This window comes from Budorcas taxicolor, chromosome 14, assembly GCF_023091745.1.
Source record: "Budorcas taxicolor isolate Tak-1 chromosome 14, Takin1.1, whole genome shotgun sequence".
Lineage (NCBI taxonomy): Eukaryota > Metazoa > Chordata > Mammalia > Artiodactyla > Bovidae > Budorcas > Budorcas taxicolor.
In genome coordinates, this window is record NC_068923.1 from 48963549 (window position 1) to 48982295 (window position 18747).

Consider the following 18747-nt stretch of genomic DNA (forward strand, 5'->3'; position numbering starts at 1 on the left):
TATGCCAAGATTTGGGGAGGTATGCGGAACACAGTACGTACCCCTTCTTCATCTAGCCGATCTGTGCATTTCAAGTTAGTGTCGAGAATGACCTTCATGGTCTGAGTATACCCGCCCAAGGAAGCGTGATGCAAAGCAGTCCAGCCACTGTGGTCACTGTTAAAGAAGAGAAAAGCTGTGCATTTACCTCATAGATGAAAAGGGGAAGGACACCTCCCAGTTGAAAGTGGGTCTGGTGATCAGAGAAAATAAGCCATATCTGAGATATTTGAGTTCTAGCAAGTAATTCTGTGTTGTCGTTGCTGTGTTGCTAAGCTGTGTCAGACTCTTTGCAACCCCATGGACTGGAGCCCACCAGGCTCTTCTGTCCACAAGATTTTTCAGGAAAGAATACTGGAGTGAATTGCCATTTCCTTCTCCAGGGGATCTTCCCGACTCAAGGATCAAACCCACATCTCCTGCATTGGCAGGTGGATTCTTTAGCATCTGAGCCACCTGGGAAGCCCAAATATGTATTACCTGGTTAATTAAACGTGAGTTAATTTCAAGCTTAATTGGGTGAGGGCCTCCCTGGTGGCTCAGACGATAAAGAATCTGCCTGCAATTCAGGAGACCCAGGTTTGATCCCTGGATTGGAAAGATCGTTTGGAGAAGGTAATGGCTACACACTCCAGTATTCTTGCCTGGAGATTTCCATGGACAGTGGAGCCTGGTTGGCTGCAATCCATGGGTAAAAGTTGCAAACTCTCAGTTATAAGATAAATACTAGGGATGTGGTGTATGACATGAATAAATATAATTAAAACTGTTGTCTGTTATAAACGAACATTAACAGAGTAAACCCTAAGAGTTCCGATCACAAAGAAAAATTTTTTTCTTTTTTTTTTCTTTTTCCATTTCTTGGTATCTGTATGAGATTAAGGGTGTTCGCTGAACATACTGTGGTAACCCTTTCATATGTTTTACCTCTTAAGCTTACACAGTGTCAATTATAATCTCAATAAAATTGTAAAAGAAAATAAATAAAGTCTATAAACACATTATCAAATACTTTGGGTGAGTGAAACTAGAGCTAGCATGTCTGTGTCATACACATTTTCTTTAAGGCTGTAATGTACTTATACACACTATTTTCAATATTGCTTTATTCTTTCACTCAATATTGTATCAAAAATTTTTCCATGATGGTGTTATTAATCCTTGTGGTTACCATTCATGGCTAATAATAATGATGATCATTATAATAATAATATCATTATACAAAACATGGATAGAAGGTGCTTAGCTTAGTGCCACTTATTTTTTCTAAGAGTTCAGGTCTAAAGAGATTGTTCCTCTCATGCTCTCAAAAATTCTTACTTGATCCTTTAGGGAAATGTCTGTCTTTTCTCTCAGAAATTCAAGATATGAATACAGTGAACACTTGCCTTTTTTCCAAATTAGACATAGAAAAAAATGTGTGAGATACTGACACAATTTAATTTCAGGGCCAGTGAATAACCGTATTAGGTGCAAGAGACACCTCACTATTACAGTTATGACACAGTTATGCAAGAGCTCTTGTCTTCTGGGTTCACCAGGGGTCCCCTTTGCAAGTCTGTTGCCTGGTGTTCATTTGGAAGCAGGAAGGAACTGAGCAGAACATTGATTTCACGGCTGCATCATTGCTGTGCTGGGGTTGGTACTCTGATAAATAGATGTGTTTTTTAACATTAGCCTAATAAACTCTCTGCTACCACATTGGTGCAATTAGAAATTAGCCCATCATACATCTATGAAATGCTTCTGGGTTTTCCTTTTATTTTTACAAAGATGTCATTTAATGATGCCACTTTTTATTGTACTTAATTATTTTAACTTGGGCTTCCCTGGTGGCTCAGACAGTAAAGAGTCCACCTGCAATGCAAGAGACATGGGTTCAATCCCTCGGTTGGGACGATCCCCTGGAGGAGGGCATGGCAACCCACTCCAGTACTCTTGCCTGAAGAATCCCCATGGACAGAGGAGCCTGGCGGGCTACAGCCCATGGGGTCACAAGGAGTCAGACATGACTGAGCAACTAAGCACAGCACATTTTAACTTGGTTTTGTTTCATGTGTTAGATTTCTTTTGTAGTGAAATTCAGGAAATTTTTATGTCTCATTTTGTAGCTTAAAGGAAGTTCTTCATGTCCGTCAGTCATCATATTGAATGAGATGTAGAGTCTTTGATTTGTATAGCATGTGTGTGTGTGTCTGTAAAAACACACTGCCTTGTGTCTGCCAAAACAGCCAATAGCATGATGAAGGTATATAGGAGAAGGGATATCTCAAAAACTCTGGAAACTACACAAAGCCACTTATTCTGTGACTTTGAACAAGGCCTTCAGCTCTATGAACCTCAGTGTTTTCAGTTGGAAATAATACTGACTTCCCTTTCAATATTTGAGAAATCATGTTATGTTTTGAGGATTAAGTGAAATGGGTAAAAGTACTTAGTGAGATTGAAAGTGAGATATCATAATCAAAAATAAATAAGAAAAACAGCCTGACAAGTCTAGCCAGTTACAGAGAAGATGTAAATATTGCAATCTTATATCCTCACCTGAGAAATAATGCACCCTTTTTCAGAAGCAGCTGAACAACTTTATCATGCCCGTTCTTTGCAGCCAGGTGGAGAGGAGTCATTCCATGCAGGTCACCTTCATTCAAAAGCCTCGTGTCACTTATATCTTGCAGGAGCCTCTGACAGGTATTGATACGCCCATAACTTGGAAAAAAAAAAGTTTGATATTTTCAAAGCAAACATTTAACAGAAAGAGGGCATGCTCGTAAGACACTTAAAGTGACCCTTACCTGGCTGCAAAATGCAGGGGTGATTTCTTATCTTTGCTTTTGGAATGAATGGACACATTAAAGTTGAGTAGGTTGTTTACAGAGACAGGGACCCCCTGTCGACACGCATAGTGCAGAGGGGTGCACCCATCATTGTCCTCGTCCATCACCAGATCTTTTATATGTTGCATCTATGGGAAAGATGGATATTCTAAATATAACTCTGTGATGATGCTAACAGAGTGTTTTTCAACCTATTTTGTAGGAGAGTATTTTCTAACAAGGACCAATATATACACCTTGAGTGGAAAGTATAAATAACCTTAAGGGTTATATACCAGGGACTTCCCAGGTGATGCTAGGGGTAAAGAACCTGCCTGCCAATGCAGGAGATGCAAGATATGTGAATTCAATCCCTGGGTCGGGAAGATCCCCTGGAGAAGGAAATGGCGACCCACTCCAGTATTCTTGCCTGGGAAATCCCATGGACAGAGGAGTCTGGCAGGCTACAGTCCATGGGGTCAAAGAGTTGGACACAACTCAACAACTAAAAACAAGGATACCAGAGTAAAATAAATGCAGATGAAGATGGGTGCTTTGTCTCCGTATAATGCATATTATGTATTAAAGGTGCTGAGAAATCCTAACAATATAAAATTATTTAATATTTTAAACCCAGCATTTTCCAAATGTATTTGACCACAAACCAACCTTCTCATCTCTCCCTTCATTCCACCCCCCACGCCCGGCCCAGTAATACTTAACAGCTTAATGTTAATGTGCTCTGTTCGTCAAAATTAGCAAAACTGTTAAACTAGTATCACTTTAAAACAACGAATAAAATAAAATGAAATGAACATCACTTGATCTTTTTAAATAAAAATCAAATGGCAAATGAGCAGCTTAAATCAATCCATAACCATTTTATATTTTAGATATTCAAATATACTTGATTCTTTAAGACACAGACTATATTTATATTTATTTATATATTTATTTAAAAGTATGACGCACTTCAAATGTACCTAATAGTCACTCAGTAAGTATTAGTTGGTGAATATAAATATAGAGATAATGTTTTCAAGTTGTCAATAAGCATGTTGAGTAGTTTTTCTTCATTGATTAGGAAGTGCTGCTAATTCATTCATGTACTTGACTTCTCAATTGATACACAATTCGTAATGGTCCAAGAGTGAAGGAAAGGCATTCTATCATAGATAAGGATATATGGAAACTCTCCATAACTTAGAAAACAATCTCAATGTAATTTATTTTTATCATTATCATAATCATCACTACTATATTGTAAGATATATATATGTCAAATATGACATCTTTCTTTAAAAATAAAATTTAAATTCCAGATTCAGCCTTCAAAGGAATAAAAATCATAATAAATGAAATCAATTTACTCTCTGTTGAACTCAACTCACTTTATGGAAATCCACACATATGTATTACCTGCAGAAACTCAGGATGCAAATTTTTTAATCCATAAGGCTGTTGAACAGTCAAATGCAAAAAATTACGTCCAAGATTATCTTTTATGTCCACACGGGCACCTAAAAAGCACAATATAAATATAACTCCTACTCATTTATTTAAAGCATAGCCTATGGTGGATTTTCAATGTAAGAAAATAAAAGATTGACTTAAAACTTTGCCAGTGTTTAAGTTAGGGAACTTTATTTAGGTACAAAAACTAAACATGGTTTAAATTGTGTTTATCTTACAGTCTGCATGTGTGTGTACAAAGGGGTAGAGAATGTGTGATTTATTACATTATCTAATATATGAGGTCTCATCTTTTAAAACATAAAATAGAATTATAGAGAGATTAGAGATCAAGAGAGAAGAGGTGAAGGTATCTCTTTTCTTCATTATCAGACTGGGTTAGTATCTAAAATGGGAACAGTTATAGCATCTAAATCAGGTGGACTGGTTCACTGAGAGGATGCAGATAAAGTGTTTAGTAAAAGGTTATCAATTATTGTTCTGAAGTTATCTTTTCAAGTATTATGCCCTACTGGGCTGAAAATTATTCTAGATATGGGAAGTATCCCATTTGTGTTCATAGCACCTGGCCCACAGCCTGGCACACAATAAATGTACACTGAATGTTTAACCAAACCGAGCAGAAGTTCTAAAGGCCTGGCTCAGTCCCTCTTAGTACCTTTAGAGAGGAGCAAATTTACAGTATTCCAGGATGCAGAAGCAGTTGCTAATAGAAGTGGAGACCGTCCTTCAGAATCGGTGATATCAATATCTGCTCCCTAAAATAAAACAAGTCGTTTAACAAAGAGCCTGTGAACAGACAAAACAGCTCACACTGCAATCTGTAACTTAATGTTCATTCACTGGGGCAGAATGTCCAAAATATAGCTAGCACTCACGCACATGACTGCTCGACATTTCCCTGTAATTCACGTTGTATGAATCATAGGGAAAATCAAGGCCTTATTCTATAACTTCAACAACCAAAGTCCTTCTCACATGTTAATCTTTTGACTGACATCTGGCAGTAGATCTATCTTCCTGCTGAAATTATAAAATGCTGACCTATATCAGTAGTTTAGTTCCCACTGTAAGAAAAGATTATTAAATATCTGTGGTTAAAAAAATCTAAGTTGATTGCATTTGTCATTTTACAAGCGTTCACAAGAAATCATTCACTTCTATTGCCAAGAGAGTGGATTCTGGGAGCTCTCATCATAAGGAAAAAAATTTTTTTGTAACTTTCATGGTGACAGATGGTAGCTGGACTTGCTGTGGTGGTCACTTTTCATTGTATACAAATATTGAATCATGCTCTACACCTGAAATTCACATAATAGTATGAGTTAGTTGTAACTCATGAAAAAAAAAAAAACTGTTCTCTTTTTAAAAACTCTACTTCATCTGAAACAGATGAACTGAAATAACTGAATTGAAATCATTCAAATCCTAAAGTAAAATTTTAGTCAAATGTTAAAAAATTTTTGCATTTGGGAAATCACATCTCATATGTATATATTTTAAGGGAATAAGTTGGTATTTACCATTACATATTATGGTTATAATATTTGGTATGACAAGAAACAAAAACTTTTTAAAAGTTCATGGAAAGAATTCTATCTTTTGCACAGGGTAATAAAAATAGCTTAAACTCCGACTGGGGCTAGGATCCTGTTCTTTTGGGACCCACTGAATACAGACAAGGGCAGCCTGATAGTGATCAGTGAGGTCCTGCCATGCTCTTACAGGTGAAGAGAGGGCTGTATTTGCAGGAAATGTGAATAACAAAATCTGGGCTATAATGAGTCTTCCAGGGATTCTCCTATGTAAATACCACAATTTCAATAGTTGCTATTGACAACAAGCACATGTTAAATACTCCAGGCCAGACTCCATTCATTACTGATATGATAGGGCTTAAATAAATACATCATAGACTCATCTGTAGAAAGGGCTTACATTGAACCCAAAAGCTGCCTGATCGCATTTCTTCGAGTGAGAAAGGTCTTGTGCTTTCACTTGTAACAAACCTTGGACAGTATTTTTAGTTCTTCACATTCTCATTGTTTGAAAGCTGGCACGGAGGCAGCAGGGGTAGAAGATTATAATGGAAGGTGAAGGGCGCACGTGCTTTCTGTCCACCTGCAAGCCACTTGTACTGAAGAGGGGTTGACAGAGTCAACAAGCCTGACCCTTTCCCAGGACTGGGTCACAGGAGAGCATTCCTTGCCATGAACCTATCAATTCCCCACAAAAAAATGCATTGATATGGGCATCAAGAGTACACTCTGGTACTTCTAGCTTCCTGGCAATGAGGTTTGGCCATTATGCATTCATATACAATATACCCTATTTGTGAATGTATCAAGTATTTTTTTTCTTCTAGTTTTATTGAGATATAATTGACGTGTTGTTGTTCAGTCGCTAAGTCATGTCCAACTCTTGGTGACCCCATGGACTGCAACATGCCAGACTACTTGTTCTCCAATATCTCCTGGAGTTTGCTCAAATTCATGTCCATTGAGTCAATGATGCTATCTAACCATTTCATCCTCCACCACCCTCCTTTTGCCCTCAATCTTTCCCAGCATTCAGGGTCTTTTCCAATGAGTTGGCCAAAGTACTGGAGCTTCAGCTTTAGCATCAGTTCTTCCAAGGTGGCTCAGACAGTAAAGAATTTGCCTGCAATGCAGGAGGCCCAGGTTTGATCCCTGGGTCAGGAAGATCCCCTGGAAAAGAGAATGGCAACCCACTCCAGTATTGCCTGGAAAATTCCATGGACAGAGGAGACTGGTGGGCTCACGGGGTCACAGAGAGTCGGACATGACTGAGCAACTAACACCTTCACTTTCATAACTGACATACAGCACTGTATAAGTTTAAGGTGTGTGGCATAATAATTGGACTTACAGATATCATGTAGTGATTATCACAGTAAGCTTAGTGTACTCCCTCATCTCAGAGATACAAAATTAAAGACATAGAAAAAATTTTCAAAATGTTTTGCAAATGTATCAATCATCTTTTTGTAAACTCTTTTGCTTGTAGGCAAGAAATCAAAGCGAAAAACAACTATTGTATATTAATGCATATGTGTGGAATACAGAGCAATGGTACAGATGAACCTATTTGCAGGCAGGAATGAAGATGTAGAGAACAGATGTGTGGACACAGGGGTAGGAAAGGGTGGATGAACTGGGAGAATGGGATAGACATATATACTTCCATGTGTAAAACAGCTAGTGGGAAGTTGCTGTATAGCACAGGAACCTCAGCTTGGTGCTCTGTGGGGACCTAGATGGATGGGATGGGGGAGTGGGAGGGAGATCCAAGAGGAGGGGGATGTGTGTATACTCGTAGCTGATTCACTTAATTGTACAGCAGAAACTAACACAATATTGTGAAGCAAGTATACCCCAAATTGAAAAATTTGCCTGAATTTTGAAGATTCATGGTATGTAATTATATGATTTTTCAACTGTAAATAGTAATAAAAAATAAATCTGTCAAAGAAATAGTTACCACTGAAATTAAGTAGTCAGCGAGTTCATGGTGATCAAATAATGAGGCTCTGCAAAAAGAGAATTATAAACATATTAAGGAACTATTGACATAAATATACAACATAAAGCTACTATTCAATATATTCAGAAAGTGAATTTAAAGGATCATTGAATAACATGATAAAAGGCTAGGGAGTTAATAACCTTTCAAAATCTACAATTGGATTCTGATTAGGGTAACTTTTCAAGTAGGAGTAATAGTGAAAGATCAAATACATCACAAGATTTTCTTCCTCATCTTTCTGCAAACCTATTTTCTCCTTGTAAAAAACCATCATGAACATGTTCTGAAGTGAACAGTAAAATCTGTCCTAAGAGTTTAAAATAAAAGGCCAAAATAACTGGCTATTACTACTGTGACCATGAGAAATAGCAACAATTGCATACAAGGTACAGCTAAGATTTACCTGCAGGGTTCACAATGTCCCTTTGTTGGCAAAAGTTAACAAGGCAGTGTTAGCATTCCTAAAGTTTTAGGAAGCCAAAAAAAAAAAAAAAAAACCCCAATGGATATAACTGAAGTCACTTGGTATCATCTCACAAGCAGCCATAAGGATAATGTTAATTAATACAGAAAATACAGATTTTTAATCTATATTAAAGCATCACCATAACAAATGTTAATACCAATTATTTTAAAGTCTGTTTCCTAATGCAAATCTTATTTCTTTGTTCCTACTCAAGACTATCTCCTCTATTCTTAACTTTCTGTGTATGTCTTAGTATCAGCTTGCCAATTTTCATTCAAAATTCACAAGAGGTTGCATTCTAAATGTTATTAGATGTATTGAGCAATTTTAAGAGTCAGATAATGTTAATTTAAGGCCCCATTTGATTTGTTCTGTATCTTCTCAGTCTAGGGCTCTGGTACTCCAAGTGTGGCCTGCACACCACTGAGATCTTTGCACTACAGCAGCAAAAGAAGCTGTGGACCAAGGAACAAACCTTCCTTTGAAGCTCAAGATGAACCCCAATGTCACTGGCTATGAAAAGGACATTCCAGGATCATAGATCAGCATTAGGTTCATCAGAATTGGACTGAACTAGTCCAAGAAATCTTCAGCCAACTCAAGTTGAAAGTGTCCAGGCTAACTATATTTTTTGGTCAGGTAGATGGGTCTGTTATCCTAAAATAACTCCTTCTTGTGCATATTTGTATATTAAAGCTCTACTGTAAATGTACACATTTTAACTACACTCAGATCACTGCTGCTGCTGCTGCTGCTAAGTTGCTTCAGTCGTGTCCAACTCTGTGCGACCCCATAGACGGCAGCCCACCGGGCTCCCCAATCCCTGGGATTCTCTGGTCAAGAATACTGGAGTGGATTCTGAATTGGCTAAACATTGGCATCACAAAGAGTGTTTAAAAATTCCTGAGAGTCATCAGGAATTCTGATGTAATCTTGAGTATGAATTAATGTTGGGATTTTATAAATTACTCACAGGATTCTAACGTGTAGTAGTTTGAAAAATATCTGGTCTAGCAGTTAATCTGTCTACTGAGTTTTTGTTTTATTTCAATATTTGTGTTTTTTTTCCTGTCTAGGGTTTCCAACTGCATCTTTTTCACATCACCAATCTTTGATTCATAAATGCCAATTTGTTTTCCATAATGCCTTCTCTTAATACATTTACTTTACAAATTGACCATTCCTTCTTTTAAATTTCTGAAAGTTTTAAATACCTTTATTATGAAATTATTTATAAGTTGCCCTGTTATTTCTATTTCTTTGGAAGTAAATTAGCCTTTTGTCGATTAGACTGTCATAATCTTATGAATTTCCTTTATGCTATGAAATTTTAGTTTGCAAACTCATCCTGCATGGAAGTTCCTTGGAGTTCCTTCTGTTCATGCATAGCCATTATGGCTAGTGGTTTTGCTAATGTGTACACTCACGCCTCCATCTCCCCAGTTTAGAACCAGATCTTATATTGGTAGCTAGAGTTTCTTTTTCACTGTGGGATAGTGTATATTTCTTGGTTCAGTTACTTATTGAGACTATCTCAGCTCTTCTTCTGCCATTCCAAGCTTCTAGCTCTGCCTCCATGCATATTGTGTGTGTGTGAGAGAGAGAGAGAGACAGACAGACAGACAGAGACAGAGAGAGATGGTGAGAGATAGAGACAGAGAGACAGCAAAGCCCCTTCTCAGCCATTTCTTTCACTCACATAGGGAACAGCCAGTTTTTGTCTTCGCAAGGAATTGAACACTCAGTCTACACTGCCTGTTTCCTGTTTTAGCAGCTAGTAAGCCTATAATTTCAGATGCTTTTATCTGATGTGTATTTCTGTTAAACTCAACAGAAGTATTTATCTTCTTTGGAGCTTGGCTATCATTCCTTAAAACTAAGTACATATATGTTTTGAGAACTTTTACATGTAATTGTGGGACTACGTTGAAAGGGAAATCAAGTGGGAAAAGAGGACCACTCATATGTACCTGTTCCATTATCCCCACTGAGAATGAAGATAACACACATGTGAGGACCTGAAACAGGTTAGAAAGGTTTTGAAAAGCCATGTATGTTGACCTCCTGAGCATATAGGAAGTGAATCTTGAGCCTATAGCCACTGGATAAAGAACTGATCCAGAATATTCCACTGGAGAGTTTATCCTATGAAAATCTGTTCAACTTTCTATTTTTGATTCCAGAGGAACATAGAGATTGCAGTTGAACCACAGGATCTTTGATATCTCTGCTCTTTTCTTTTGAACAATGGATTCTCTGCTACCATAAGTAATAACTTTGTCTTGTCTTCTTAATTAAACACATGAAGACAAAAAATCTGTAGTCAGAATGATAGGAAGAAAACTTGCCTGTGAAGCAGTGTCTTGTGATTTCCATCCACCTCATTAACAATATCGCTGCTGCCAGAATAGGAAGATACCATCAGCTTAACGATCTCAGTGGCTCCCTGCGTGGCAGCAAAATGAAGGGCTGTGCACTTCCCTTTCTGTAAAGAGTTTTGATATCAGCATCAGTCAATATTCCATCCCAATTTAAGGATCAAACCTAAATTCAGTTGCTTTTTTCTTCCCAGTCCAACAAAATCAAGGAGTATGGAATTTAAGATGGCAAAGAGTAATCAGTTTCATCTATTGAGAAGCCTCAACATAAAAGTCATAGCTAGCAACTTTATTTCCTTGCAAGGCAACAGTTCTTGACAGCTCCGACTGTACTTAGCTTCTATCATCAGTGTCTTTATCTCTACTGTAGCTGTATCTGTGTTTGCAACTGTCTTTGGTAGCTCTCAAAATTCTTTAGATAGATTGAAATTTGAGAGAATCTCTTTTTCTGCTTTTGCATGAATAGCAGGAAGTAACATCTATCCAAATTAACTGTGAAAGAGCTGTAGGGCACTTTGGCAAATAGAACATGAGCAATTCTACGAGAGGAATCTGAACAGTTACCTCCAGCAGGTCCAGCTGTGCACCATTGTCCAGGCACATTTTAATCATGTCCAAGTCCCCACTTTGAACTGCCATGTGGAGAGGGCTGGCTTTCCCACTGTTCACAAAGTTAATGTGAGACAGTCTGCTATACCCATGTTCCTCACCTTTAGGAGAAAATAAAATTCAAAAGAATAAATGCTATGAATATATAAAAGATATTTTTTTAAAAAAAGAAGAAAGGACTTTTAGACTTACCTAAAAGCCCAGGGATAAATTATGTTATTTCTCAATAGCATCCGCCAAAATAGGCTTCCTTATTGTACATAATGGAAGAAAGCTTCTACTCACCAAACTTTAATATTATTTCCATGCATTTTTTGGCACCCGAAAATGCTGCCTGGTGAATAGGGAAGCACCCCCATTTATTTGATTTACATGGCTTAGCTCCTTTATTTAACTGGAACAAAAGAAAGAACAAAAAAGAAGTCAAATGACGAAGATAAACCCGTCACAAGGATGGACAAGAATTTATATGCCTCTCCCATAACTTTTTGTTACTCTGTGCCTATGTAAAATTATTCACATAGGAAAGCTTTGTATGGTATGAAATCTGGACAAAAAAGTAATTCTGGACCTAGGCTAACATTCTGAACTAGAGACACTTTAAATTTTCTAATGACAAAGTAACAACATAGATACAAAAATGTCAACTTGATCTTCCACCAAAGTCAACAGTTTTTAGTGAAATTAAAGAGATTTTAAAAAACATTATCACGATTGCTCCTATACCCTTTCTCATTTCCTTATACAAATAAAGTGATAATATTTCCCAGATCATTTTCCTCTCATTTGTGCAATTAACAAATGATTAGACCAGCACTTGTATTAAATCATGAAAATCAGACATTTTTGCTAATGAATGTTCTCTACTAAAAAGTTGTTAAAATGAACAGAATGGTATATTACCTTCACCTCTGAGTCAACCATTCTCAATCATCATTTTCTATAGAACACTGGATTTCAGTTTTAAGTATCTCTCACCACAAAATGAGAGATTTTGAAAAAGCAAAAAAGTGTGAAGAAGCAAATATATGTATCATCTTGCTTTCTAGGGGCAGCATTGTTTTACATTTTAGAAGACAATATTTTCTGTCTTCTTTGAGTAAGTGATATTTATGTGTATACTATGTGATCACACCATTTTAAAAAGTATTTTATTTAATATTCTTAAATTATATGATTTTATTAAATACATATTCCATTTCAGTTCAGTTCAGCCGCTCAGTCATGTCCGACTCTTTACAACCCCATGAATCGCAGCAAGCCAGGCCTCCCTGTTCATCACCAACTCCTGGAGTTCACTCAGACTCATGTCCATTGAGTCAGTGATGCCATCCAGCCATCTCATCCTCTGTTGTCCCCTTCTCCTCCTGTCCCCAATCCCTCCCAGCATCACAGTCTTTTCCCATGAGTCAACTCTTCCCATGAGGTGGCCAAAGTACTCGAGTTTCAGCTTTAGCATCATTCCCTCCAAAGAAATCCCAGGGCTGATCTCCTTCAAAATGGATTCCATTTGGGGGTACATACAATGAATCCCTATTACTGAATTTAAACTTTTTCTCAGTTTTCTCTACTATATATAACACTGGTGTTAATATCAGTGATATCTTTAATTATCTCCTTGAGATGTATTCCAAGAATTGGGATTGATGAGTCAAAATACATTTGTGCCAACAGTGAATGAAATTCCCCAACTCATTACATTTTCTAACACTCATTACATTTTCAATCAAGAAGGAATTTTTGTCCTTTCAATTTAAGAGATTAAAAAAATTTTCATTGTTTTAATATCTTACTCTTTGATTACTAGAGAAATTAAATAAACTTTATGTGCCCCTTGCCAATTTTCTATGGAGAACTGTCTTTTTCTTATAAATCTGTGAAAATACAGATAATTTTATATCCATTTAAAGATAAACAGATCAATATAATCATATGCTTTGTTGGCTCAGGTCAATCAATAGATTATAATCTAATCCAATACTGAACTCTCCATACAGTCCCTAGATAAGGCCTATGTGGTATTACACGGTTCTTTTCATTATTTTGATGAATTAATTGCTAGTATTTTAAGACTAGCATCTATGTGAAATTGATCTACATTTTTCTTTGGGGGGAGCTCTCAAGTTTTGGAATTATTATGTCTACTTTATAAATAGGAAAACGAGTACATCAAGGCTGTATATAACTTTACCCTGCTTATTTAACTTATATGCAGAGTACATCATGAGAAACGCTGGGCTAGAAGAAGCACAAACTGGAAGCAAGATTGCCAGGAGAAATATCAATAACCTGAGATATGCAGATGACACCACTGTTATGGCAGAAAGTGAAGAGGAACTCAAAAGCCTCTTGATGAAAGTGAAAGAGGAGAGTGAAAAATTTGGCTTAAAGCTCAACATTCAGAAAACGAAGATCATGGCATCTGGTCCCATCACTTCATGGGAAATAGATGGGGAAACAATGGAAACAGTGGCAGACTTTATTTTTTTGGCTCCAAAATCACTGTGGATGGTGATTGCAGCCATGAAATTAAAAGACGCTTACTCCTTGGAAGGAAAGTTATGTCCAAACTAGACAGCATTTTGAAAAGCAGAGATATTACTCTGCCAACAAAGGTCCATCTAGTCAAGGCTATGGTTTTTCCAATGGTCATGTATGGATGTTAGAGTTGGACTGTGAAGAAAGCTGAGTGCTGAAGAATTGATGCTTTTGAACTGTGGTGTTGGAGAAGACCCATGAGAGTCCCTTGGACTTCAAGGAGGTCCAACCTAAAGGAGATCCTAAGGAGTCCATCCTAAAGGAGATCAGTCCTGAGTGTTCATTGGAAGGACTGATGCTGAAGCTGAAGCTCCAATACTTTGGCCACCTCATGTGAAGAGTTGACTCATTGGAAAAGACCCTGATGCTGGGAGGGATTGGAGGCAGGAGGAGAAGGGGACGACAGAGGATGAGATGGCTGAATGGCATCACTGACTCAGTGGACATGAATCTGAGTGAACTCCGGGAGTTGATGATGGACAGGGAGACCTGGCATGCTGCGATTCATGGGGTCGCAAAGAGTCAGACAAGACTGAGTGACTGAACTGAACTGAACTTTATAAAACTAATCTGCACAATGTCACTCTTTTCTTGTGTTACAGGAAGATTACCTGAAACAGAAACTTCTTTGCAAGTTTGAAAGAAACTATAAAATCTATAAAAGCATATATTAGCTGGTTCCAGAGCTTTAACAAAGTATTAGCAATGCTTTTTTCCCTAAACTTTAATAGTTCCTTACAGATATTTAATTTTGTAGTCTATTTTAACACTTTAATTACTTTCAGTTACTTATCCATTGGGCTTCCCTGGAGGCTCAGATAGTAAAGAAACTGCCTGCAATGCAGGAGACCTAGGTTCAATCCCTGGGTTGGGAAGATCCCCTGGAGTAGAAAATGGTACTCTTGCCTGGAGAATCCCATGGACTGGGAAGCCTGGCTGGCTATATATAGTCCATGGGGTCGCAAAGAGTTGGACATGACTGAGCAGCTAAGCACAGCACGTGTATCCATTAAAAATAATTTTCAAATTTTCAGGATAGGATTGCATACTGATCTTTTGCCATTTAAAAATTCTCCTTTATATTCAATTAAATCCTTTTGCTATTTCTAATTTTGTTGATTTTTGCTTGAGGTTTTTCCATTGTGGTTGGCTGGTTCTTGGTTTAGTTGCTAAGTTGTGTCTGACTCTTGTGACCCCATGGACTAGCCCACCAGGCTCCTCTGTCCGTGGAATTTCCCAGTATAAGCTGTCATGATTGGACCAAAAAAAGTTAAATCTTTTTAAATTCTTTTTTGGTCCAATCATGAAAGCTTATAAGAATATATATTTTCATCCAAGTATATCTAGTAAATATGTTAAAAGGTACTTGTAATTTGTAATATCCCACAGATAGTCTGAAATTATTTTGTTTCATTTTATTTACTCCCTGGAGGTGGTGGAGAGGGAAAAGCAAGTGCTAAAAATAGAAAATCTGGCCTGAATAATGTACAAGTGCTTGAGGAATATTTTAAAGAAAGCTCTTTGATGAAATTCTAATACCACCCTCAGAAGGGGCACTCCGTGGAGCAGGACTCAGCCATGGTGACAGATTCCTGAAGAGTTGGACTGGATCATCCCGAGAAATCTCACCGGAGAGAAGCCTGGCTCTTCGTGTTGGGCTATGGCTGAGGAGCTCAGTCATTATATCATGCAAGGGTCCCTTTCTGAAAACCCAGGGCAGCTGTTTTTTCTCATCTTGGAAACAGATATGGCTGTTTCTCCTGGCTTTTATTTCAGGGCCCAACAATAATTTTGCAAATAACAATCTTCATCTTTCCTTTGACAATTCAGAAGCTCAGAGTCCCAAGTGTGATTCACCTTAATGCACATACTGGCCATTATGCTTTGTTTTTTTGTATTCTAGGCTTCCCTGATAGCCCAGCTGGTAGAGAATCTGCCTGCAACTCAGGAGACCCCGGTTCGATTCCTGGGTCGGGAAGTACTCCTGGACAAGGGATAGGCTACTCACTCCAGTATTCTTGGGCTTCCCTGGTGGCTCAGCTGGTAAAGAATCCACCCGCAATGCGGAAGGCCTGGGTTCAGTCCCTGGGTTTGGAAGAACCCCTGGAGAAGGGAAAGGCTACCCACTCCAGTAGTCCATGGGATCACAAAGAGTCAGATATGACTGAATGACTTTCACATTCACTTTCATTCTAGGTTTGACCACCAGTCTCACATTAATTTTTCTTATTGATATTTTCTTTTCACTTCAGTCATCTCATGTTCTCTGTAATGCTTTCCTATTTGTCTTCTGGAGGAAATTTCAGACTCATTTAAGATTTAAGGTGTGTGCTCAGTTGCTTCAGTTGTGTCTGACTCTGTGTGACCGAACTACAGTCCACCAGGCTCCTCTGTCCCTGGGATTCTCCAGGCAAGAATACCAGAGTGGCTTGTGTTGCCCTCCTCCAGGGGATCTTCCTGACCCAGGGATTGAACCCAAGTGTCCTGCATTGCAGCCAGATTCTTCACCTGCTGAGCCATCAAGGAAGCCCTAAGGGGTGTGAACATGTACTCAAACTCATAGAACTGTTTTTTTCTGACACACTTTCTACATTTTATATTTTGCTAAAAGAGAAACTGAAAATAGTTTTATTTATTTTTTATTTTTTGGCCACACCACATGGCACATGGGACCTTAGTTCCCTGGCCAGGGATCGAACCTGTGTCCCCTGCAATGGAAACATGGGGTCTTAACCACTGAACCACCTGGGAAGTCCCAAAAAGCTGTTTTAAAGAACAAAAATTCATGCTGAACTAAAGGATAAAGAAAACAGGAAAAAATATAAATAAAATACAAACCAAAAGCTGCATGGCTTCACTGTTATCTGTGAAACATGTGATTATCAGAGCTGTGTTTCCATTTTCTCCTTCCAGATTAACATCGGTACTGCTGTGCTCAATCAAGACCTACATAAAAGAGGGAATAGTCAGTCAAAAGTTAACCTGCAGGTTTTCAAATAGGGTATTTGTCTTCCACTGGATGTTAAGCTTTCAGTACCAGGAATCATGTCCTTATTCATCTTTTCCATTACTCTCCCATGGATCTGACATGAAACCTTGTACCTAGTGGGTACTACAAAAATTTCTCATGTAGATGAAATAATGGCAATTTCTATAGCTCATTAATTAAGTCAACATGGAGTTGTAGAATTGAAAATTGACTAAAAATTGTAAATACTAGTTAACATTGCTCACTAAATATTTTTCACTTGTATTAAGTTAGCTATATATGTATATATATATATATAATTTTTATTGGAGTATAGTTGCTTTATAACATTGTGTTAGTTTCTGCTGTACAGCAAAGTGAATCAGCTGTACACATATATCCCCTCTCCCCTGGCTTTCCTTCCCATTTAGGTCACCACAGAGCAGTAAGTAGAGTTCCCTGTGCTATACAGCAGGCTCTCATTAGTTATCTATTTTATACATAATAGTGTATCAATCCTAATTCCCAACTTTATCTTACCCTCTTCTCCCACTTGGACTTCCCTGGTAGCTCAGATGGTAAAGCATCTGCCTACCATGTGGGAGACCTGGGTTCAGTCCCTGGGTCGGAAAGATCTCCTGGAGAAGGAAATGGCAACCCACTCCAGTATTCTCGCCTGAAAAATGCCATGGACGGAGGAGCCTGGTAGCCTACAGTCCATGGGGTCACAAAGAGTCGGACACAACTGAGCGACTTCACTTTCACTTTTCACTTCCCCTCTTGGTATCCATACCTTTATTCTCTCCATCTGCATCTCTGTTTCTGCTTTGCAAATAGATTTTTCTAGATTTCAGATATGTGATTTTAATATATGAGATTAACTAATATCTACCAAAAATAAATTGATGGAGCCAAAAAATAAATTGAGAATGTGTGGGTGGTGATAAGGTAGGAATGTAAGAAAGGAGAAAGAGAGAGAGAAGAGAGGGAGGGAAGGGGAAGCAAACATGGGAGGGAACTGTTTCCTTTTCCCATCCTGACATTTGTCTTTGACCCAGATTGCAAGTATTCTGGGAAATGTCCATTAAAACCCCGTTCCTTCCAGGAAAGAAGAGAGTCTCATGTAACAGAGATATAGCTGAATTCAATTGGTTCAAACTTAGTCTGGAACCAGAAACTCTTTCTCCAATGTAAGAAATGAGAATTCCTGCTAAAATGGTTAAGCAGTTTTTCTAATGGAATTTAATTGAAGACCTGTTACCCTTTCATCTGGCTGACTTACAGCTGATTATTGGCTAAGAGTCTATTGATCTTGAACTAGTTTTCTTCTAACAAAATTTTTCTTACATAAATGTCTCCCTCAAAAGAGAAATCTCTGAATTAGCCTGCTAAAGGCCTATTCTTTCGCAGCAAGACTCTGATAAAATTATATCATGTGCTCACACTAAATTAAGACAGAATTTATTAAACAAGCTGTTCCCTAAAAACACAGAGCTCCTAGTTAATAGAATGTGTCCTGATGTGTCAGCAGATGAGTCAGGCTTACTAATCAGCTCTTCTCATAAAGGAAAATTACACTGGAATTTTAGACCATAAGAACACACAAGAAGATTATGGATGAAGGAAAATAAGAACACACAGTTCAGTCAACGGACTTGAGGCATCGCCTTCTGTTCTTAACAGTCTGGACTGATTCACGCGTGAAGTAATCTACCCAAGTCTACAAGGAGAGGCTTTTTATCTGTGCCCTCTTAGAGTCACAGCTCATAGATCTGGAGCATCTGTTAGGGTGTTTCTTCTCACTGCCACTAGCACAGTCTTTCCTAAAGCTGTGTTAAATTGTAGGTGGCAGGGGGCCCAGAGACAGCAACTAAACTGTGTCCGGGGAAGCGCCGGAAGCGCAGGGGGATGGGG

General features: G+C 38.1%; 1 protein-coding gene across 1 annotated transcript in view; it reads right to left on the bottom strand.

Moving 5' to 3' along the window:
- Positions 1 to 18747, bottom strand: part of TRPA1 (transient receptor potential cation channel subfamily A member 1) — a 65189-nt gene that overhangs the window by 19310 nt on the left and 27132 nt on the right. Inside the window, exons 5-14 of the mRNA XM_052651765.1 lie at positions 16704 to 16811; positions 11613 to 11721; positions 11283 to 11428; positions 10689 to 10825; positions 7830 to 7878; positions 4987 to 5086; positions 4275 to 4375; positions 2835 to 3004; positions 2584 to 2748; positions 42 to 156 (exon numbers count right to left, since the gene is read on the bottom strand). Coding sequence (XP_052507725.1) covers positions 42 to 156; positions 2584 to 2748; positions 2835 to 3004; positions 4275 to 4375; positions 4987 to 5086; positions 7830 to 7878; positions 10689 to 10825; positions 11283 to 11428; positions 11613 to 11721; positions 16704 to 16811 — 1200 coding nt within the window. The remainder of the gene's footprint in view (positions 1 to 41; positions 157 to 2583; positions 2749 to 2834; positions 3005 to 4274; positions 4376 to 4986; positions 5087 to 7829; positions 7879 to 10688; positions 10826 to 11282; positions 11429 to 11612; positions 11722 to 16703; positions 16812 to 18747) is intronic.